Raw genomic sequence first — 25390 nt, 5'->3', positions numbered from 1 at the left:
GGAAGAATGAATAGATGGATGGATGAGGATGTAGACACATACAGTTGGAATAAAAAGTAATGAACCACTTCAAATTATCTGGATTTCTGCATGAATGACCTCTAAAATATGATTGGACCTTTTAAATCATAGTAATAAATAAAGACATTGTTATTTATCAAACTACACACCAATATGTTACAATGTTATTTCTTTATTGAAGATGTGATTTAAACTGTTATATTCCTTGCTGGGAAAAAGACCTCTCTAGAAGAGCTTAATTGGACTCAGGTATTCCTGACAATTTAGGTATGAGTTGACCTGCCTTGCCATATAAAAAACCAACATTTTGGTTACCTGCTGTTTAGAACACGATTCGGTTGCAGTAATGGAAGCATGGTGCAGTTTTGCCTAATCAAAATGTTAGCAGAAAGGAAGCTAATAGAAAGAAGCTAATAATACTACAAAAATATTTCAAAAGTTTTGGCCTCCATTAGTGCAAGGTCAGACAATTAGCATGCAGACAGTAGGAATTCTACACTGTTGGTACTCTGCGTATGGACTGGGTGTCATACAGAGATCTATGAGCATACATGTTGCAGAACCCACAAACAAGTGACAGATCCCGTCAAAGAACCGCAGCATCACCTGCACGTCTGTATTCTAGAGTCTACCCCAAGACAAACAAGACTGGGTGCTACTTTAAAACATAGCTAACCTGCAAAATGGTTTTTGAATGGTTTAAAACTGGTTCATTATTAGTTCTAAATTAGGCCATAAACATCTTAGAATCAATAATAAGTATTAATAACACATAAATAAAAAGTACAACAGTGACCTGTTGACCGGTAGAATGTGAATTTCAAATATGAATGTAGGTCACATTATCATTTCTGACTAATGGTCTAATAACCCTGTGTGCGGTGTAATGGTAATTAACAAATGACTGATGAAGCTGACAGCTATTATGCTGAATGACACCGAAGACAAAGTAAGCTAAGGAAAGTAATTATACAGCAATATCTGAGCCTTAGTGTACACGAATGTGGCTCACAATGCAATGGGTCATAGTTCCTCCTTTTACTCATATTTTAACTGCTTATTCCTATTTTAATGTGTTTCAAGTCTAATAAATATCTATTAATAAGCCAATTTAAGTCATTCTCTTCATTAAGTCAACTTTTTATTAAGGTAATATAGATACATTATTGTATACTTTATAAAGTTGTACCCAAGAGTGGTATGTTTGGTTGAAATTATCACATTTTTTGGTGCAGTTTATGCAGAAATCTGTGTGAAAGGTGGGGTGTACTGCATAGTAGATACATAGTGAGCTAGAAGCTATAGATGAAATGAGCAATATATTTTTCTTTTAACAAATAAAAAATACAGATAAAGTGAAGAGATCATGAAAGTGAGCAAAAGATTTGTGTGATACGACAGGGACACATTTTCTCACAGTGTAAAGTGAAACGCACACACAGCATGTGGATTGAGGTCATGTGTGTTTGACTCTTGCTGTTTGTGTGTGTGTGTGTGTGTGTGTGTGTGTGTGTTTGTCTTACAGCAATAGATCTATTGTCTTTGTTGCTATTGGTGTGTTCAGGCTCAGGCAATATTGTTGAAAGAGTATTAGTGTCGAGCTGAAGAGTGCTACACCCAAACCCAGAGCTTGTATGTGGTAGAGCATGTTGTAAAAGAAAATCTCATTCAGAATGAAAGAAACAAACAAACAGATATATTAATGTTTCAAGCTAAATTGCATGTTAATGAAGGCATTTGTGTTTCTATCAAGTATTGTGTTAAGCAGATTAACCTTTGCGTTATCTCTGTTGAGGAACGGTTGTGCGCAGAAAAGAGTCAGGGACAGCTACAGCTAGCACAAGCTAAGCTAAGTCTTCCTTTTCTTATCTTTACACTTTAGAAAGCAAGGGTCTGATGCTGGAGCAGTGGCACCCCAGAACTCCAGGAGCTCTCTCTCTCTCGGTCTCTTTCACTCTCTGTCACTCTCTGTCAGCCCCTCTCTCTCTCTCTCTCTCTCTCTCTGTCCATCTCTGCTACAGTAACATTCTGGCAGCTAGCCAGGTCTGACAAGCACCAACCATGAGAACTCAATTAGAAACACATTCAAACATACCAGGTCTGATTTTCTATCAGTTGCATTTGTGTCTTGTGTGTTCTTACGATAGCATTAAGGTGCATAACTGTAGCAACTAGTAAAGCTGATAGCTCTGTGCTGAAAAGTTTGTGTATGTGTATGTGTGAGAGAGTTTATGGTTGTGCACATAATGTGTATGGACAGCAGGAAACAAGTTGTTTTCCAGGCCATGAATCATTGCCAACAAAAGCGTTCTGTCCAAAGACAAAAGACAGGATTTAGATTAGAGAGAACAAAACTTAGTTTGTGTGTATGTGTGTGTGTGTGTGTGTGTGTGTGAGAGAGAGAGAGAGAGAGAGAGAGAGAGAGAATAAGAGAAGGGAGATACAAAGAGAGAAGGGGGGTCTGTTTCAGGTTAAAAACTAGCCTGTGGTGTAGGAGGACAAAGACTGTGTATTGAATAGTTACCATGACTGTGAGAGTGGAACGCCTTCTGCTCCTGTACACACACACACACACACACACACACACACACAGCTCTGGTGTCATGCACTTCGCGCACAGGCATAGACAATATGAATTTTTTCATGAACGCTATATGAGGAGGAATAGGAATAGGAGTGAGGTAGAGGTGGTCTCCTCCACTACCCTGCCTCTCCCATAGCACAGGGTCAGAGCCATAGTGCCATACAATGTAATTAGTATATACACAATAGCATACTTAAATATATTCTTGTCCTTATATTACAATTACATTTTCTATGTTACTATAGTACGTTTGTATTATTTGCAGCAGTACATTTGAATATTTTTGTGTCTGTAAAACGTGAACGTGTGTCCTGGTCATTAGCATATGGTGTACTCTAAGGCTCCCTCCAGAGGGATGTCTAAGCCTCCACTGGGGGATATCATTTCACATTAGCGGTAAAAACACACGTGGCCACTATCTCGCATATGCCCATGTGTGCGCGCTTGCATGCGCCCACACACACACACACACACACACACACACATTTCCATCACAGCTTACAATAGGGCCTCTTTGCATCCAAAACACTACCGCACTGGGGACACACGAGCTTTAAAATACAAAATTCCACTCCACTTTCGAGGAAAGAATTTTCTAGAAATAATTTCCTGTGGAAAATGATTTTTTTTTAAAGCCACACTATAAAAACAGCATGCTCCCAGTAGAGCCTTAACAGATTAGCAACAGCAAATGATAACAGAGGGCAAAACAAATCCGGCCTTAGTTCAAGGTAGAGTTCTATTATCACTCCACACTGTATTTTATATGTAACAGTTATTTTCAGTTATATTTTACCAAAATTGCTTGGCATACATTTGTACTGGGATTTTGTTTATAGTACAGATAGGTATCATACAGCTGTAATGAAATGTAATAGCATGGTGTATCACAGTAGGCACGAATCTGCCACCCTGTCTTCCCAGTGAAATCAAGACAAACGGCCTCCTCAGAGGCCATGGTACAAGGCACACCTGAGACCAGACCCTAGAACCCAGCACTAAGCTGCACTTGTGCTGGGCTGATCTGGCCATGGGTATTATAGAGGAAAGTCCAGAAAAGTTTCTCCTTAGATAGGAACACAGTGCTCAAGAGGTCTGACAAGGTTAAATTGTAATCACTCATAGCCTGGTTAGAAATATTTGAAAATGCCCTTAAACAATGGTAAATAACAGACTGATGCAGTAATTAGTATGATTGTTCTTGGGCGAGAATTGTTTTAGCATTATGCTGAGTTTTGTTGGATCTTAGATGATCAGCTGGAAGTCTCTTACAGGAGTTTCCCCCTAGCTAAATCTACCCATGAGCCCTGTGCAAGGAACCACAGTGCAATGTGAATGAGGTGCTGATGCCATGCCCCAGTGGTCAGAGGACTTCATGTTTTCGCCCCTCTGAGTTTTGACACGATTCTCTGCCTCAGCTTTGCATTCTGCTTATATAAGAGCTTGCACAATAGTAACCCTGTACTACACTTTAAAATGCTGTGTGCCTTATCACATATGTTATGTTTGTTGCGGGAGGCTGTCTGCATGGTACACCTTATCAGTCTGTATAGAAATGAACTGTAAACAGTTGACAAGTGAGTGTTGCTTCCACATGGATGACGAGCAGCTGTTCTACATAGGTAATATGTATGCTGGGGATGACCGTGTTCAGCCTGAGGCCTTTTAGAATCCATGTAGTTTGCTGCAACTGTACAAATAGCTTCAGACTTGGTATTATAGTAATTATTCTCCTTTGCTCTTTTACATTAATTATTATTCTGGTGACCAGGTAAATTGAGATTAATTGCATTGCATTAAATTGAGATCAATTGCAGTGATTTACAAAGTCCCTACGGACTGACATGTTCCCCTCCTGCTCCCTGTGTTCCAGGTTCTCCCGCTCAGACGAACTGTCCCGTCACCGGCGTTCCCACTCTGGGGTGAAGCCATACCAGTGTCCCGTGTGTGAGAAAAAGTTTGCTCGCAGCGACCATCTGTCCAAACACATAAAGGTCCACCGCCTTCCCCGTGCCAACCGGACAGTACGCACTGCCGCCTGACACGTCCACCCCAGTCACTCTCAGCTATGGGTAAAACCACGCAGACAAAGGGGGGGTGTTTGTTTGCGTGTAGAGGGGCTTATGTTTTTGTAATAGTGTCCACACAACCTGGCATGTGTAGTTAAATGAGAAAGGACACTGATGAAAGATGATTTATCAGTACTAAACCTGCCTTTCATGGAACACAGTGGACACATACATAGTTCATCTCCTTCGCCCATATATTTATAGTGTTTAAAAGTAAACATTGGTGTCAGAGCACTGGCAGCATGTATTGTCACCTTTGGTGCTATTCTCTGTATGGATTACTATGAATATTGGACTGGAATTACCACATACTGCTACTATGGATCACTCTATTTGAATAAGCTATGGGGACAGTTTATGAACTATACTAATTTTATGTAAGTACAAGAAGGGCGGAATGACAATACAACTGCAAAAACCTAAATGCAACAAAAAACTAAAAAATGTTGATTGCTCATGTTTATACGTATGCCTACAATCAGTGTTCACAGATTTTTTAATCTCATTTTGGTTTTACAGCAAAGTGTTTTATAATAAGGTATTTGTATTTTGTGTTAGTGTCAGCTCTTAATTGCTTTAGCTGTGTCTGTAATCCTCCTCTTTGGCCTTAGTCAACCACAGAGCTCTTATCTCAGGTCTGACCCAGGTGCTTGGGGATGGCCAGACCTTGTGACAGGCTAGACTGTAAAAGCTGTACCAAAACACCTGTCATGATTTCAGAGCAGCTGGTTTGGATGTTGTGGTGGGTGGGTATGTGGGTGTGTGCGGAGGGGAGTACTGTAATAAATCATGTAAGATGCAGTCTGTATTCATGGCTGCTGTTATGCAAGTTTTAGGTGATACAGTCAGCACATGGCAGCAGTAGAACTATACCAGACCGAGCTGTTTTGACATTTATAAGTATTTGGAGCGTTTGGCTAGGTGTGCCCCTCTTTCTGTTCCGCTATTCTTTTGCTTTTCTTTTTTCATCCAGTAACACGAAGTCTGCCTCATAACCAGCTTGTTACTGGTGCTAGCATGGTGGGCGAGAACAAATTCAGCACAAACATCCCAGTGTTGTCGTTACCCTCAGTGGTCAGAAAGCAGTTAAGTTTGAATGGATTCTTCACAGTTTGAGCATTATGTATTGTAACTTGCCAACAGTGACGCATCAGCATGTCTTGGTTTGTTCTTGTTTGTTGGGTGAGTGGAGGGGCCTGCCCAGGTGCTTGTGACCGAAGCAGGTGAAATGGTGGTAGTGTTGAGGCCACATGCTGTTTAGTGTTTATTGTTGTGTTAGGTACTTCTGATTGTGTTTTGAACTGAGTGTGGGGGGAAATGTACTTCCTTTCTTATGTATGTTATCTGTCTGATTGAGGGACACACTTTATTGAACATACATCATGGCATTCCATCCATTCATAGCCTGAATTTTATAAATACTTGTTGATACACAGGTGTTTTAAGTCACATCCTATGAATGTATGTAAATAGTAGGGAAGTGTACATAGCTGCATCCTTTCAAAACCTGGATGATTGTACAAGAGCGATAGAGGGTTAGGGAGAACCAAAAGAAAAAAAGTAAATCCATTTGTGATTGTGAAGATTTTCTTTGTGTAATCCTATATATGTATATAACAATGTTTCAGTACACATAAATATATATTTTTCCCCTTGTACACAAAATCCATTTACAAATAAAAAACTGAAATGTATGTTTGTCCTTGTGATTTGTGTCTGTGTCTGGCAGATTACAAACACCTACAAACTAAAACAAATACAAGGTTTATTTATGTATTGTAGTATTTGTACTACAATAGAAAAGATTTCCAAGTAGGTGTCATTCCTCAAAAATAACTAACAGCAGGAGTTCAGCACTATGCCATTTAGTATATTCCCACCTTAAGCAAACCACCCTTTAAAGGTTTGATATAACTGGCTACTCGTTGGAGCTCAAAGAAGAGGACACAAGCAGTACAGTGATGAGGCCCTTTGAGCGCATGCTGACATGAAATACACAAGGTGCACCTGAACTCAGTCAAAATTCTCAGCTTACACCTGTGTTGGTAACTCTAGAAAATAAATGTTAATCTCCCATTCAGGAAACAGTTATCCTTAGCTCACTGCTAAATCACTAAAGCACGAATTTCTGGTTATCCTGAGTATGTACAGCATATCCAAATAGGTAATACCACCAAAAGGTACAATGGTTAATATGCAGTATTTTCATCAGGATATCAACATACATTGTCATCCGCATTCAGAAGATATTTTGATCACAGATCTCAAATGTATAGTGCTATGTCTTAGAAAATGTAGATAACTGTATAATTAGATCTGGAAGACAGTGCTCCTTAAAAAGACAGTACATACTCCTGTTCCATTTTATACACTTTTTACCAAGGCACTAGGATCCAGCCTCTCCTCGTTATCAACAGTAATGTATCAACCATCCACAAGCTTGGTTGATAAATCCTGCCAGAAAAATGTTCTGTTGATTCATCCAGCCTAACGAGCAGACCTATGCACAGTTACAGTGCACACACCCATCACCATTATGTCAGGTTTCTGGTGTTCCTGTTTAGTTGATTTTTTTTAATGTCTAAATAGTAATTAATGTTGACTTTCATAGTATTTTACTATGCTATTTTACTGATTTATTTTTCTAAGTATATTATACACACCCAATTTAGTGTTATTATTGTCTGCTTTTTGGTGTACCAAAAAGTGTACCCCGAGATCAAAATCACTAAATCAATAAATCACCAAGTCACCAAGCAATAGTGTGACAGTTTAATGCCTTACAGCATCTGGGCACATGTAAACTCCAGTTGGTGGGGGTGGTTTCTTAAATAATACTTAACTAAGCTACATAGCTAGCTAGGATAACCTCGTCAGGCTAGTGTGCAGTGCTAACATTATAGCCTACCTTAATCTCACATAAAGGACTGTCTCCACTTTCTTGTAGATAGGCATTAAACTGGAAAGGTCTGTTAGAGCCTAAGAAAACACAGAGGTCAGTGTGAACATCATTTACAGGGCATCCATACCCAAGCCAACACTTCCTAATTCAGTCTGAAATTACTTGAACAGCTTGAGTAGCTGGATATACAACAGTGTAGCTTGGTATGCTAATATGCTGATAAGGTCTATAAACAAACAGAAGATGCAAATAATAGTAAGATACTACATCCACAACATAATAATAAACAACTAAATTTGGTACAAATTAACTGCGTTTCAATTGAATACACGAGCGTGGACATGTAAATTAAAATGAAACCTAAGGTGTGTTTTACAGGGTTAATAAATGCTGTGAATTGAAGCTATGCTTATCATTTATCTTCCAGTATCATAAATTATGTTTATTTATTTATGAGAAACTAGCTTCAGCCAGTTAGCATCTCAGATGAAGTGACTCATGACTGTGATGAGTGGAAACATTGTCACTGGTCTGCCTAGGCCAGCGACTGACCGATCAACCTACCTGACACAGGGGAGACCAGGGATGGTTGTAAGAAAGGCATGATTCTAATAGCCTAAAACCTAAGAATTATATGATCAGTTTTATGTATGCGCACTTCCTTCTTGACCTTGCAAGTGAAATTGCATACATGTGTGAAAAACTATGCAGATTTTACAGCCAAAACAGGTAAGAAAGAAAATCTTTGGACCAAGTCTATATTTTGATTAGTACAGCTACTGCTGAAATTTGTATTATGTAATGTGTGTTGTTGTGTATTAAATAGCAGTTTCTTAGGTAAAATGTAAGATATTTAATCTAGGCTAATTTCAAACCACCATGCTACAACAGCTAGCTAAACAATGGCTGACAGAGGTGGGGATGGTTGTAACATTTCTTTACTAACCACATAATGACAACTTAAAATTTTTTCTATTCTCTTTTTTTTCTCTATACTCATTTTGTTTTTCAGCATTCTAATAAAGTGGGTGAAAAACTGATGGGGGCTACCTGCACACATGCTTAAATCAGCATCAGATGAGTTGAATAAGGGGAAGACAGTAAGGTCTGTCACTAAATAATTCTCTGTCTGTCACGTAACCGAGCAGATAGCAAGAAATTACAAAACCTCGTAGAACAATGATCAAGACAGCTGCCTGTTGTGGGCTATCACATCAGTCAAAAAGGATTCAGTGCACAGCAATAGGATATGTTGACTGCTTACTGGACAGCAGATTTGTATTTTTGGATAACTCCATGTTAGGCAGGCCTACTGAGTATCTGACAGGTGCAGATTAAAGTGTTAGACGCCATTAGGAATTGGTTTTTAGTATATGTGCCAGTTCTTTCTTTGTGTGTATTTATTCGGGTGCCACTACATATCGAAGTGCTGGCATATGCACAAATAACTGATTTAGATGCATATTTTGTGGTGTGGTCTCAATTTTTTTCACTCTTATTGTTACAACTTATGCCAGGTTGTGTTGCAACATACCCTGGTAGTGGCCCTTGTATTTGGCATCAATTAATGAATTCTATGATATAGCTGAAGAAGTTAGAAACATCACCATTTGCAATAGACAAAAAAAAAAAAAAAAAAATCGGTATTCTCATACTTTTTTCTGCCCTGAGCCATTGCGTATGTCAAACACTTATTAACTGTATTAACTGTATTGGTGCCCCACATACAATATGTGATGTGTGTGGTGGCAGCTGCTCTTACTACATCTTGAACATAAACAATTCACTCACATTAGTTCACGAACGCATATGAATATAATTAAAGTCCATCGACTCTTGTAGCTACTGTGTGCTCTTCTGTAGCGTGTTCTCTTCCCCATCGTGTTCTGTCTCGCTCTGGTTTGGTTTGGGTGCTGGACCTTAAACCACTCAGGTCGGGAAGGCTAAATTAGATGACACATAGTCTAGGGGTCTGGTGTTCAGGATGCTCTTGACCTCCAAAAGGACCATTTGCAGGATCTCTTCCTGAATTGGCTGCACATATCATGTAGAGTGCCTGTTTGATCAACTTCAGCCCTTTACCTCCTACACAACCAAAATGAGGAGCCAAAGGGGGATTGAAGTTAATGACAATCTGCTGCCTTGCTGTTAGATTCTGCAACTCAGAGGACATGGCTTTGAAATCCTCTTCAGTTTACATCTTGCCATCTCTGACGTTGGTGCCACAGTTAGACCATAGCTCCATTGAAGTTCCCCATCATGCAATGAATTTGCCTGAGAGACATCAGAAAGGAATCTCAGGCTGGGAAGTATCTCAATTTGTAGTGCTTTAGTGGTTAGGTACTTGCAGCGAATTCTCCATCTTTTCTCTAACTGCCGTTTACCAAGAAAGGTCCAAAGCAATCTGTTCTAGAACAAAAAGTCTTGAACAAATGACAAATTTGCTGGCTTGGTCTTCCATCTTATATGCTCAGTACATGCACGCTGTTGGCAGTGGATAGCCACTTGACTGCAAAAAATCCAGAAGCATTGCCTCATCTCTGCATGCACTCTTTGCCCAGGATGACAAAGCCCCTGGTCATAATTTTGAATGAGCAGCTTCATTGCAGGGTGTTTTGAGTCCAGCATGATTGGATATGTAGTGGCTGTCTCTATCTTTTTGGCCCCCCTCAGATCACCACCCACTCTAATCAGGTTGCTGAAGTTGCTGAAGTCGAGGTCTGGTGCTAAGGTGAGCAAACTATTATCAGTTAGCAGGAGTTTTCCAGCTTTCGGTCTGAAGAGCTCCTTTCTAACGCAATCCAGTTGGGCTTGTTTCAGGATAACTATCTCTGACCTTCTATAATCCTCTGCGATGATGTCTCTGAACCCAGCAGCCCTATACAGTTCCTTTACCACTGACTCTGTGAGTTCTTACCAAGACTTGAACTGCTGATAACTCAACTAGCTCGGGTGACATAATCAGGTCGGCTTGTCAGCACTTGGTCCCTTGAAGTGGGAGTAAGGGCCATTGAGTCCAACAACTGGATGTACTCATGTCCATCAGATCATTCCCTCTAGCCAAGTCACCTGCTGGGTCCACATAGTGCCAGTCTGCTACCTCTGTGAGTTTGTGGATTTCAGATTCTCTAGTACCAACAAACACATTGATCTGGCATGAGTAATCCAGTACAGTACAGTACTTGATCAGTACAGTAATCAAGTATGACCAGAAAGCTGTATATCTTCAGTGTTAGCTCCTTCTGTATTAAACGGTCTAGCTGGGGTCTACTCACAGATGCACAAAGCTCTAACTAGGGAATGAATAGTGTTCTCTTTTGTGCCACTGTTGGTGCCACTCATCATAAATGAAAGGTGTGTGGTACCAGATGACTCTACAGTACAGACGTATGCCACCACTCCTTTGCCTCCATTGTGCAAGACCATATGGTGTGGAATATACCACGATTCTCCCTTTTAGGGAAGCATTTTTCTGAGCTTCACCACCAACCCTGATAGGAATAACCTCTGGACTTCAGTACTGGGGGTCTCTGGTGAGTTTCCTTTCCTTGTTCCTGAGCCCAGGTAAGACTACTGAGACTACTACTACTGAGAAATGCAGCAGGTGCAAGTCTCACTTACATAGCCGTGGTGTCACATACCAATGGATTCCATCCACCTCAATACAGACTTTGCTTCCAGGGTTTCCATTGCTTCACGGTCTTGCCAGGAATGGGTACAATCTTGCTTATTCTGGAATGGGACTGTGTCAACTTACTATAACTTCTGTATGCACTAGAACAGCTCTGCAGCATCTGGAATAACTGAGGTGTACAGACACTTTTGCGGGGACAACCTTTGTACCATCAGCCTACTGCCTTCTTGAATGAGCAGTTTACAGTCAATTATCTCTTTTCCTCACCCAGAACTAGCTTCACAATTCCAATCAGTCTGGCTACAAATCGGCCGCATTCAACAGAAACAGCCCTCAAAACAGTAATGGAGAAACTTCATGTTGCCAAAGGTGCAAACTGTCATCTGTCTTGATTCTTCTAGACCTTTTGGCAAACCTTTGACACAGTAAACTACAACATTCTCCTCTCTTTTCTCTCCAGTCTTGGTGTGACTGGCTCTGCCTGGAAATGTTTTCAGTCCTATCTGGGGGGAATGTCCTATCAGGTAACACGGAAAGGCTCCACATCCAAGCCATGTAAACTCTCTACCGGTGTCCCCCAGCGCTCAATGTTAGGCCATCTTTTCTTTTCTTTGTATACTTGTTCTCTTGGTGATGTAATATCTTCTCATAGCTGCTTCTACCACTGATATTTTGACAAGACCCAATTAATTATTTCTAATTATTTCTAAAGCCATCAGAACTCTACAACTTGACCAGAATGCAGCAGAACAACTAGTCTTCAATCTTCCGAAGTTCACACATCACTCCGTTGCTGCATTCCCTTCATTGGCTAGTAGCTTCCCGCATCAGATTTAAAACCAGACCAGCCCCTCCATACATGATGTCAATGATCAAAGCCTGATCTGTACCTCAAGTACTTCAAACCTCAAGTATGGCTTGGCTTGAAATACCATGCTTCAAGTCTCATGGAAGACAAGTGAGACTATTCTCTGTACTGGCTCCTAGATGGTGAAATGAACTTCCTCTGGCCTTCTGGATAGCAGAGTCCTTTGCAGTCTTCAAACACCTATCCACCTATTTGTGGAATATTTAAATGATCATTGATCCTGTACCTATGTTGAGTAACAGAAACTCCAGTACTTATTGTAGGGTATTGTTTGTTATTGCACTTATTGTTATCTAAGATAGAGCTTACACATGTTTTGCACATCTGGGCATCAGCATTGAGGATCATGAAAGGATCCATGTGTCTCCTATTGCAGAGGGAACAAGGTTTCTGTAAGTTGCACAATACAGCCCAACAGAGCTGGTTCTTTGGTGAGGCTCCTGCAACAGTGCTGGGCTAGCTGTCTGTTTTCTCTACTCCAGTTAGCACTGTGGCAGCAGCATGCTTAAGATGCTGAAAGGTGACTTTCATAGTTTTGATACACTTTATGCTTCAGGCATTTTATGCTTGTGCTTGGATGATGCAGCAGGGGCCTATACTTCTGAGGTAAGGAATGGTCAGTTGGGGCCCACTGTAGTACCCCTCTGCTTCAGAGGGTCTGAGAGCTGCTAGCATACTGTGGTGTGGGCTATGGGAGGTAGGTTAAGACCTCAAGAGGAGGGTCTCAGAACTGAGGTAGTGTGAATAGATCTGACAGTGCTATTTTCCCCACGTCATGGATGACTGTCACTGTTAACTACCCTGGGATTGAAGTAGACGGGTTTTATGCTCTGTTGGGAAGGAGCAGATGTGTTAAGAGTATCAGGAATGGAGCCTCAGCAGCAAAGGCTATCCATAGTCGGGGAGATGGACACTCCTCTTCATCTGGTATGGACTGTTGCTGTTGCCTCTCAATTAAAAATGATTAATTTAAAAGATGAAGGTCAAGTGAAGGGGTCCAAGTGATCTTAGTTATCACTAGAGATGGGGAAGTGGCAAAGGATCCACTTTTAAAATTTTAAGCTTGCAAAAATGAATTTTAGTTAACTAGATAGCTGCTTAGCTAGCTAGCTTACTTAATTACATATTCATGCTAAACCATGTTCATGCACTACAAGGCTCTCCAGAACCTAGCCCTTTTTATACACTTTTTGCATTTTGTTCAAATTATTAAAATGTTGCAATATTATCACTCTTAGTAAACATACCATATTGCCTGCCTTTCTGAAATGCCTCACACAGGAAACTCTGCCTCACCCTGGCTCCAACTGAAGCATCTGTCTGCATTCCCTACCTCTCCTCTGGTCGTCTCTGCTGTAGCTTGTCACATTGTGTTGTGTGGCTGATTTTCAGATGTTTGAGTAGATTTGTAGTATTACCACGGTATTTACCAGTCTTTAAACATTCTTCATATTTTTGCTTCATATCTGTTAACTACAGTGAAATAACCATATTTCTTTTTCATTCTGCCATTTTAGAGTAAGCTTTACACACCCCTTTGCTGCTCCATGTATCTGTGTGTGAGTGTTGAAGCAGAGGGAAGTAGTTCATATCATGCACCATTATTTGCTGCTATTTATTTAATATAAATCTCATTATTGAGATTTATATTTTAATGTCTGAATCGATTCTTAAAAAGACATGCCAGTCGTAAGGAAGTATGGATATTTCAATATTGATCTGCACTTCCTTACCAGACTCAGCAGAACAGTTTGTCGTGCTAATGTTTCACAGAAAGAGAAGGTATTCAGTGGTCAGTAATGGCAACTTCCTGCTCATTAAAATGCAAACATGTGAACAGAATTCAGAATTATCCCTTGTGTTTTTTGGCAATCTTCTATTTTGTTACAGTATGTTTTGAATGCTCTACACATATGATGCCCAGTGCTAGCAAAGTACGGAACTATGTTTATGCTAAAAGTTGCTTATTCATTGTCCATAAGGAGAGAGTCAGAATGTTCCGTGGAATGGGAAGCACTGGTTTATAGCTGTACATGGCCACTGGCACAACTACATAGCACTGCTTTATGTTACTTTGGGAGGGGGTTCTGTGTGCATAGGGAATACGAAAACATGTTGTGTATGGGGATAATTAAAGCACTGGGTGCCCTGGTTCAGTAAAAACACTACGGAGTAATCATAAACATGTGTCCAAAATGAGCTGTCAGAGAGCTTAGTCTGGAACATACGGGTAGGAAGCTACAATTTGGTTTTACCTGCAACTCTTCTCTTGTTCTGAAGAAAACTATCTTAACATTATATATCTAAAATTGCTCTCTTACCCTTCCAATGGCTGGTTATATCTTATTTTTTTCCTCACACTTGGGCCTTCTACCAGAATCCCAGAAATTTGAAGGTGCACTTAGTATTTTCGCAGTTTCTTGGATCTGGACTGAACTGATGATGTTATTCCTGGGATCAGTCAGAGCCACTTTATTGTACAATAATGTAATAAACTTTTTTGTATGCAGTGCCTTTCAAGGAATGAAGCTCAAGATTGAAATCTTAATCCATACTTTACATGGGATTCAAGATTAATTAGTACTGCAGTTAATTATACATATTTTAAATCATAGCCCTCTTTCTCTGGTGCTTATTCAAGTGTTTGAATGTTTGTACATGTGTGGGACATTTACATCCAGTCATCCTTGCAGGTCCAGTAAAGAAACTGATCATCTTTTAGACATGCACAGGTTTGTGTTGGTGGATGTTTTTGTTCAAAATTTATTTTTGTCAAGTACGAATGTAGAGGTGCTTTGGTGCACTAGCATGTGATTTCAAAGATGTGTGTTGTTGTGAGTGTGTGTGTGTGTGTGTGTGTGTGTGTGTGTGTGTGAGAGAGAGAGAGAGAGAGAGAGAGAGAGAGAGAGAGAGAGAGAGAGAGAGAGAGAGAGAGAGAGAATTTGTGAGTACATATTGTGTATGGACAGCAGGAAACAAGTTGTATCAAGGCCATAAATGAGTGGCATACAAATACTTAAATATATTTAAATTCACACTTGGAACAATCTGCATAGAATCAAATCTGGAAAAGACTCACACAAATGGATGGGGGGGGTTTTTGTGTGTGTGTCACTAATAAACACTTTTCTCTGATCAGCAGCGTGAAACATTAACATGGATGTCCCCAGCAATGGACACTGAAAATGACTTCCTCCATAATTGCGCCTAGCAGCAGTTGTCCTGACAACCTCTGATGTCTTTGATCTCTTGCAGTAAACAACATTCCTATTCCTTCATGCATCTTCATCCTACTAACATGATAAAACTTAATTACTCTTATTTACTCTTTCGTGTCACAATCATGTCATGTCATAAAATCAAGTACATCTGTACTGAAACAGCTCCTCAGTACTGACATAGTTGATGGATTGCAGAACAGTAGTAATCGCTAATCTTCAGATGACCTTTGAAATTTCTCATTATGTAATCTTATTAACAGTTTTCCATTAAAGTGCAGGTTAAGAAGAATATATCTGTATATCTGTCATAAAACAAATCTTGGTTTAGAATGCTGCATCATAGAAGCCCCTTAGATAAGCCTCTAGATCAGTCTATTGCAGTTGCTGTTATAGAGAAGTGATAAAATCAGCATGCTTGCTTTTGAACAAAACCCAAGGGAACCTTTAAAACAGGAAGCTTCTAAACCCTGTGATCCTATAGGGTCAACAGTTCTTCTCGTAGTGCTGCAGATCAGATGGACTGAGCAGACGGACTACAAGATGGAGTTTCCATATCAGATGGAATCCTTATAGCACAGAATCTTTTCTGAAATGGAATTTTCACAGTAGATGCAATTGACCCCTGTAGACGTGTGTGAAAATGCTGCAACTTTCCTCCCAGTCAAAGCAGTGTCAATGTCATACTTCAGAAGGATTTTGCCCAGTTGAACTGACTAGCAAAAAGTGGAAAATGGTCTAAAGAAAAGGTAATTATATTACAAACTAGGATGTATTGGGATATCTTGGTCCTGGTACTGAGTAAAATAGGTTTTGTTGAGCCATAGGAAAGTATTGCCTAAAGGTTTACTGATTAGTTAATTGATAAAATATTGTGTCTATGTTAGTTATGAATAGATTTGCAGAACCTGCCAGATAATATGTTAAGAATAATTCTGTGATTTGTGTGTCCATGTGTGCCTGGGTGTGTGCGTGCTTATTTATTTTTGGCATGCAATTACAGTGCATGAGACAAATTCCTATGAGAGTCTGTGAGCATTTATATGCAGAAGAGCATTTTTTTTAAAGTAATTTCTAATAAACACAATGCACAGAAACAATTACATGTGTTTCTGATAGGCTGTCCAAAACTGAAAATAAGGGCTGTCTTTTATAACTCACAATAACCACATTTGGCCTGTGTCTTTCATTATGCACTGAAGAACTGGAAAAAAGGTTTGAAAGATTCCCATATGTGAATATGCATTCTGGACTCAATGGGTTGCCTGTAATGAAAGAGGTCTTTGAAATGTGCCCAGGAAAGAAGCCAGGATAAGAGGTAGAAAAAAGGGGGGTCTGTAAACCAAGTTCTGCAACTCAGCTGTAAAGATGCCATGTGGATATCTGTAGGCCAAAGACAGGACAGCAGTGGGTCTCTATGCTGCTATTCTGTGATAATAAATAAACCTAGTGGATTAATACAAAAGAAGCAGATAATAAAATGTTATATGTCCTCTGCCTCTGAAAATAGGCTGTTTATGCATGAGTTGTTTTATTACATTGGACTTCAGTAAATGTTGATGAGCAAGTTGTGTGTATTAATCTAAGACCACTTTCATTACTAAAACCTCTGAACAGAGAAATATGTAATTGTTTGGTCTGATCTCTGCTATGTGTCCTCCTGGATTGAATCGGATGATTGTGAGTATTTTAATTTTTCACCAAAAGCTGCGTCTGTTCTGTCTACGTATTTATCTATCTATCTATATTCCGCCTGCTTTTCCTCAGTGAACCCCATGCTACTGACCTGATCCATATCAGTGCTGCCTGTGGGTCTCAGTGTAGGTAAATGTTTGTTGATGAAGGCAGCGTCCAGAGCGTAGCCGTGAACTTTATGGCTTTTCTGTTTGCAAAGGCACAAACATGCGTCAGAACAGTCCAAGTGACTGGGAAAAACTAAAATGACCACAATAACAATAAACACTCAAATAAGGCTGACAGATGATAGGATTTTCTTTTTGATCACTTAACACATACAAAACTATGCTAAAATATAACATATTCTCTTTGTTTATGAGCATATCGACAATATATTGCCATATATTCCATTTTGATGTGGGAGAAAAACATTTTCATGTTTCCAGTGTAGATTTAGCTGGTTGTGACATAACAAAAGAAACTCGTTCCTAAGCGCCACTGTGTTAGAGTGCTCATTACTATCCTCTTAAAGACTTTGCTCTCAGGCCATGGCTAAACGATGTCGTAACTCACTGTCATTAAATGACCTCTTCTGACAGGTTCTTTCAAGTACCGTTTTTATGTTTTAAATAAGGAAAAAGAAAGAAAAGAAAGGAAATCACATTCCTTATCCTCTTTCTTTCAGTTAGGTCGGCAGTAGGTCCTCTCTATATGAAAGATCTGTGGGCAACTCACGCACTTGTCTGTGAGCCCGAGTATACCTTAAGAAAAACAGAACAACAGTGATTGCAACAACAGCATTGCTAGAACATCTTTTTTTCTTGGAGAAAAGAGAGAAAAACTGAACCCTCTAATAATGAACACTGTAATGTTTGGGGAAAACAAAATAATGGGGTGGGCTGCTTTTCTGCTGCAGAGCCTGGACAACTGGCAGTTATTTAGGGACCAATGAATTATAACTTGTATCAGAAATTCGGCAGGAGAATTTTGCAGCACTGTCTGTGAGGTAAAACACAAAAGCTGCATTCCCCATAATGATCCAAAGCACAGTCAGGAATCAGCAAAGGGATGGCAGAAGAAATTAATATCTCAAAAATACGAGCTGTGCATGAGCTGAAACAGTTTGGTATACAGTTTGGTACGTCTCCTTATGGCTATGCAGGACTGAACAGCAGCTGTAGAGTATGTTAGGTTGATGCTGTTGCCAAAAAAGGAGGTTCTATGGTTACTGAATATAAGAGTTCATATTTTCCACTGACCTTTATTGTTAAACCATGTTGTTAATAACCATTTGCATATGTGTGTTATCTCTTAAATAAGTAATTTATTATTTATTACAGCAATACTTTGACATGATTACATTGTCATGTTCAGGACCCTGTTGCCTAAAAACATTGTAATGTTATGATCATCTTAAATGAGAGAGTACTCAGCACTCTATGGGCGGCGGGGGCTTTAGGACAATTCTAAGGGCCAGTTACTGGGAGGGGCCCTAAAACTTATTAGACCATGAGATACTTTTTTTTCATTGGGGCTAAATGTGGCATCTTTCATGGGGCTCAAAATCTTTGACGGCACCCCTGGATGTGGCCAACTCCAGAGGCATGTCCTGAACTGTGCACTAATGCTCATTATTATAAAGTGAAACATTAAATTATGAACCATCTGTTCCAGCCTTAACCTCTGCCTTCACTCCTGCCTTAACCCTAACCATGATTCCAGTTTAACTCTAACCGCAACCCACTGTTATTGTTTGTATTAGCTGCATCATTGTGTATTATTGGATAATGAACTAGTAGAAACAGCTTGCTAATGCTTCATCATGAAAAGCTGACATTTATGACAAATGTATTATGTATTGCTCATCAGTTAATGGAAATCTGAAGACCAAATGCCAAAAAAGTGTTTTTCATATAGACAGAGGTCTTGCTTGCCTGGATATAAGTGTCTGGGGCATTGCGTCAGTTGAAAGCTTTTGATAAAACAGAAAAACAATGGGATGCTGCTGTGAATAGCTTGGCAGTCAGCCCAAAATTCTACATTTACACCAATCACTTGGCCATGTGTGCTTTGTGTACTTGTATTGAATCTTTCACCATGTATTTAACATCTTTATACTTGTGTCTACAAAAGAGGGCTTAGCAGACAGAGTTGGTGTTGTAGAAATCATCAACAATGTCCTTTATGACACATGATTATTAATGATGATGGGGAGTGTGGATTGCATGGGTCACTGGGCAGCTCACTTGTTCGAGTTTATGCAGAGAGGATGCTCTCAAAATGTTCCAAAAATCAATATTTGAGAATATTGTACATTTTGCCGACATGCCAGTAAAGGTAAAAAATTGATGTGTCCATACACCAATATAGAACAATGCCAAGTATCCCTGTAATGTACCTGTGGCAGCATGTGTGTACGTGTGCATGCATGTTTATGTGAGAGAGAATGTGTATTTCAGCAGAACTGTAAGCATGCTTGTGTAACTCTTTCCACTGTAACTAATGATCAGGCTTAAGGGCTTCAGAACCTGCCAGGCTTCTCTTAGAACACAGATGCTGCAGTGGAAAAATTACCAATACAAGATACACACCTCCCCCAGATTATCGTCACAGGGCTTGCTGTAATACTCCCCACCGCATTCATACTTTTAGTGTATTATCATCATAATTTGAATTAATCTTTTATTCATCTTATGGTTTTTTTGCCTACCTAAAATTTTTAGATTTGGTTTTAGTGTTCCTGGTTAGCAAACAGCAACAATCATTATTTAATATACAACCTCTAAAACTCGCCCAACACAGACACACACGCACATACAGAACTGAGAAAAAACAGCATTAACCTCACAAATGAAAGAATCCTCCTTATCTGTAGCAGACAAACAGACAGACAGATAATAACCACGGTCTGTGTCTGTGCATCTGTATGTTTGTGTGCATGCCTGAGTGTGTGTGTGTGCATGTGTGAGTGTGTGTGAATGCTTATGTGTATGCGTGTGTGAGAGCGGAGGAGGTGTTGAATTCCCAGACTTGTGAAGCAGACCTGGTGTGTGGTGGATGTGCTTGCTGTGACGGACTGATTCAGGGAGAACATGCCAAATGCATAATAGAGGGGCCTTGTGCATATCAGAGGGCTTTCCCCTGTACCCACCATTTCTCTCCATCTTTTTTTCTCTTCCTCAACTTTCTTTCTTCCTCTTCCTTTCTCTGTTTAGATCTGTGACTGATTCCTCTCCTCTGATTTATCCTCTGTAATTCCTCAGTTATTGGTGAAGAAAGTGACAATACACATATTGTGATAGGGACTTTGTGAGAAAAAAACTATTATTTGCCAGCAGCTGATTTAATTGGAAATGAATGCAACAGTTTCATTGGACTTTCTTGGAATGTTCTTTTGGATGAGAATTTTAGAAAGGGAGGGACGTCAAATCCTGCCCTACCCTCAGCAGCTTCCTTGGGGCTCTGACAAGACCCCAAAAGAGCCTGGGTAATGTAGGTCATGTATGTTAATGGAATGAGGCTTTTATGGGAGATGCAGTACTAAGACAGAACTTCCCTTTAACGCCACAAACCTGCCATGCCTAAAGTAGGACAGAGAAAAGAAAGAAGGCTTGCTGATTGTTTACAGGGGTGTCTGGGGGCGCGGGCGTACTTATGTGTGGGCGAAGGTTAGTGGCCTGTTGGATGAGTGTAAGGGTGTGAGTTTATGTGGATAACATCACTACAATATAGGATGAAAATTGCAATACACTGCTGTAATGTAGACATCTGTAGACATTCTCTGCTTACTCACTTTTAAATATCCATATAAATATCTCTGAAATAAGCTGTTTTCGATCTTGAAGTTCATATCTCTTTACATGGGAGAGGCAGTGATGTTTAATGCCAAAGTATGCTGTCAATACTTTAATTGCATGAAAGTAATGGGCAAACAGTGGTGATTGAGTGTCAGGTAAGGGGAAAAATCTGTCTGTCTGTGCTGGACCTTGATATCCATGTTAGGATCAAGTAAGTGGACAGTATTTATAATATAAGAGATCTTACATCATTCCCTCATCCGTTCTCTGCCCCCCACTGCACTTCAAGAAAAAGCAGCAGACACACATCTGGTCAGTTTTTATGGTCAGTAACCCACACTATGACTGGGATTAGAAAAGAGATGGGAGATACCAATCTTTATTTTTAACATGTTTCAAACATTTAGACATTTGCCAATACTGCTTCCAATAACTAGCAATTACAAAATATTTATAATGAAATGTGACCTTCACACTCCAGTTCCTCCTCTTGGTTCCTGTCTACATCTGACAGCACAATCCCACCAAATGTGGAGATCTTCCACGGTTCTTCTGCAAGGCACCGAGTCTGGAAAATCTCCACATTTCTAGTTACTTTCTAATCGGCTGCTGCTAGAACAGAGAAAGTGCTCTGCTGGATCTTACTTTTATAAGTGTTTCTGATCCAGACTTCCAGGGTTACTTATTTATACATAAACCCAGACAGGGCAGTCATTCAGTGCTGGGGGAAATATAGTAGCTACTAATTACACAGTCCTCAACTGGTATGTATGTGAAACGCTTAATAATTACAATAATTTTATATATTCTGATACACACACATACAAGCACATGCATCCATACCTTGATCTGAGTTAGTTTTGGGGAGCTTTAGCTCACAGGATTATATGAAGAGGAGAATAAAAACGCTTGTCTGGATACGTCTTCCTCTGGCTCTCGGGCAAAAAGAAACAGGAAGAAAAACACAAGATGGCTTTAAGTGATCTCCACTGTACTGTTCTAAAGATCTCCTCCCTGTGCCCACAGGTGAACGGAGAGTGAGGGACTCCAGTGAAGAGCGAACAGATCAGAAGATAAAAGGGAACCTAGCACAGAGAGAGAAGGGGAAGATCAGAGGTGCAGTGTGGCTTGTGATGGAGCTCATTCACCTGCTGAATACCGAACACCTCAGGGCAGTAAGAGGGGCTGGTGTAGAGAAACTGGAGGATGCAGGAGGAAATTCAGCGTATTCGAGCCGCGCATTCCCTGGCATACTGATGAGGTTCCCTTTGGGAAGGCGTGTCTTTGCATACCAGCGGGTGCATTCCCCTCTCCGCGCAGCCTCATTAGACCCATCAGACTGCAGCAGCAAGCCGTGGAAGCCCTGAGTGGAGCCTGGGCTTGTATACGTCGTTGATCTGGCTTTTTTATTCTCTCCTCCAGTGTTTCTGTGTGAAGTAAAACTGGAGATGTGCTGTGATGCACTTGAGTTCCCTTCAAGACAGCAGGCGGAACAGCCATTTAATGGCTGTTCCCATGAACCCATCCTAATGAGCACACAAGGCCAGCTTACCCAGTGTCTGGGTCTTTTCAACCCTTCAGTTCTATTAAGACAAAGAATTGCTTCTCTGAATGTGACTGTGTGTATGTATTCAGATCTAATTTATTTGCATAGCATGTTTTACAATGTGTCACAAAGCAGCTTTAAAGAAATTATATATGATGACATATACTATATTTTATTATAAAAGTGGTGACATATAGTGATATGCAATAAATTTCCTATATTATTGCCCTTTGGCACTGTGTTACTGTGTTATTATTTTTATGTTTAACAGTTAGCTATTTGTCTAGTTGCAAACTTTCTTCTATAAAAGATAAAATTGGTTAAATAATCCCAGTTTTTTATATTTAATATACTTTTTACATCTGCATATATTTTTTCTTTTAGGATATGTACCTAGTGTATACATATTTATTTTGTGTAATAATCCTGATAGAATGTAAAGTACTTAAGGTTTTTACCTTATTCCTGTGTCCATATGATGTGATTGACAGTAAAATTGATTTGATGAGTTGATGTGATATATCTAGAGAGAGAGAACAACGAGCAGTTGAAGGTAAATGGACACACAACCAGACCCAGGGATGGGGTGATGAGTGATGAAAGGATGGGAGGGATGAGTGATGAAGAGATGGAAGGGATCAGTAGTGGGCATGCAGACGTGTTGGATGGGGGAGAGTCCTGTGGCACTGGTGTGAGTTAACACACAGCTGGGGCTGCTGCTCTTTCTTGGCATACAGCAGCACGTGTTAGAAATGGTACCAGTCAAACTGCTAATGGTAATGGTAATGCTAACAGCACAATGAACTGCATGGTACAGGGCCAGGACTGGTCATAGTTACTAGTAATTCTACCTATGTTCATTTTATAGAGCAGATATGTGAGTATTGGTATTATGACCACTTGAATATGACCTGCAACCTGCAGATTTTTCAAAATATGTCCTGCAACCTGCAGATTTTATATGTGCTGAAGTTGGGCCTTACGGTTTCTGTGTACAATCATGTGCTATGGAAAAAAAAAACCTTCAACTGCCCTCTAATCCAGAGGCCATTTACCCAGAAAATAAAGGCTGCTCAGAATCATGAGGGAACAAAACAAAATACAGTGAACAATACGGTGTTGTATTCAGCCTGGCTACTCTAGGGCCACACACACACACACACACACACACACACACAGAGAGAGAGAGAGAGATTGCTTTACCAGCCCAGGCCTCAAAAGAAATGCGTGACGGTCTCTGTTGCCATTGGCAAACGGCAGAAGTATCCGATTCCTCCTCTCTTTTCTTCAGGTGAAATATCATATGCTGGTTCAATAAAAACATGCACAATAGGGAGAAATTAGGCTACATGTCTCTATGGACTTGTGTAACCCAGTCTAGAATACACATATTAAGTGCACTCACATACCTGCATATGCACATTCACTAAATCTGGTACTCTTTACAATTGCGACAAAAATCAAAACAGTGGCACTAAGTTCCAATAAGTAACAATGCACTTAATGGGATGAATGAGTGTGACTGCTATATCAGAGTGAACCCCCAATTGGAAAGGAGGGACAGTAGTCTGTTACTCTCTCCAGCATGATCTAGCAAGCCTACACCAGGAGACACAGATTACAGGGACATTCCAGGCTAATTGTAACTTAATCTCTATCTACCACAACTGTAACAAGCTGTCTGTTAGCACAGAAAATAAATGCATTTGCATTAAAAAAAAAAAAAGATGTTCAATTTAACAGCATACCACTGATCTGGAACCAGTTTGCAGCTTGTCCACAACAACAGCTGACCCTTAATCTGTGGCAGATATCCTTCCTTAAGTCAAAACACTATATGTTCCCTAGCTGTAAATGAACCCGTCACTTAGGGTGATACAGTGATCATGTTCTATCTTTTACAAGGGGCAGAGTGATAGCATTAACCTGAAAGGGAGAATGAGAGACCAAGAGTGCATAGGAGAGAGTGATAGAGTGCTGCTCTGCACTAGTGACTGGCACTTCCATTATTGGCATCATCAGCTGACACTGACATCATCACTGGCATAAGGTTCTGTTTCCACCCATCTACTGTAGGCCAGTGGAAGCACAGACTGCCATACATTCATATTCCATCTTAAGTTTTCTTGTTTACAAACACACACACACACACACACACACATGCCAAACGGACCTTTTTAGTGCAGACCACAAAAGACCCACTTATAAATAACCATTCAAAAGAACGGGTAAAAGGATCACAGAAAATAAAATATGCTATTTTCATTATCCGTGATTTCATCTGTGTTTTCATCTGAACATTTCATCAAGGAGCGGCCTCGGTGTCACGCAGATAATGCCTGGGTGTGATTTGCATGACACTTCTGGGATTACACTTATGTATTAGATGGAGATTTCTTGGTTGTGCATCTCTCAGTTATCCAAAAGAGAAAGAATAAGATATGAAGAGATGTACAAGATAAGAGATATGGATATACTATTAAAACACCCCTTATATATAGACACTAAGTACTTGAAATGAAAGTAATGCTGATGCTATTTTATACTGCATAAGTACACGAGTAAGATTAAAGATTTAAGAAGTAAGATCTATAAACTATTAAACTAAGGTAAAGGCCATTTTAGTTTTGAATTGCATGAAAGTAATGGACAAACTAATAAGCAGGTAATGAATCTCTATAAAAGCACCACTAGTTTATCAGATGGCATTTTAACACAACATTGCACATACACACACACGATACTGCATATCAAATTTAAATAGACCTTTCGTAGAGTAGCCCCATGGATACATATGTCTGCTAACTTCTTCCATCTGTGCATTCTTTACATCTAAGTTAATAGCTATTTAAAAACTCTGCCCATGAATCTGTCTGGAGGTGTGAAAATGACAATAACAAGCTATATGGTAGTCATTTTACAATGTGTTAATAACATAACCATGAAGCATTTTTATTTGTAGATTCTCCTTTTTTGTCTTATCTGAGTTTCTTCACACTGTCTCCAGAGAAGTCCTCTCTTATTCCATGGTTCCTTGAGCAAGCAATTTGGGATTATGTAAGCGCTACTGTTAT

The 25390-nt window shown here is 39.9% G+C and overlaps 1 protein-coding gene and 1 long non-coding RNA gene across 6 annotated transcripts in view; one reads left to right on the top strand and one right to left on the bottom strand.

The window, feature by feature from the left end:
* The window catches only part of LOC113581538 (Krueppel-like factor 15), a 43391-nt gene that overhangs the window by 3931 nt on the left and 14070 nt on the right, over positions 1 to 25390 (top strand). For 3 of the 5 annotated variants that reach the window (XM_027016750.2, XM_027016748.2, XM_027016749.2), the window contains one exon: positions 4479 to 4629. In XM_027016750.2, coding sequence (XP_026872551.2) covers positions 4479 to 4629 — 151 coding nt within the window. Of the gene's footprint in view, positions 1 to 4478; positions 4630 to 21796; positions 22550 to 25390 lie in introns of those variants that run through there. The other 2 variants (XM_027016752.2, XM_027016751.2) reach the window with 2 other exon arrangements.
* LOC113581540 lies at positions 22134 to 23595 on the bottom strand. Its single transcript, XR_003411078.1, has 3 exons — positions 23520 to 23595; positions 22775 to 22839; positions 22134 to 22197 (listed from the first exon to the last, which is right to left on the bottom strand). It is a non-coding gene; the product is annotated as an uncharacterized LOC113581540 (long non-coding RNA).

Source organism: Electrophorus electricus, chromosome 3, assembly GCF_013358815.1.
Source record: "Electrophorus electricus isolate fEleEle1 chromosome 3, fEleEle1.pri, whole genome shotgun sequence".
In the NCBI taxonomy this organism is placed as follows: Eukaryota; Metazoa; Chordata; class Actinopteri; order Gymnotiformes; family Gymnotidae; genus Electrophorus; species Electrophorus electricus.
This window is presented reverse-complemented; position numbering and strand designations above follow the sequence as displayed.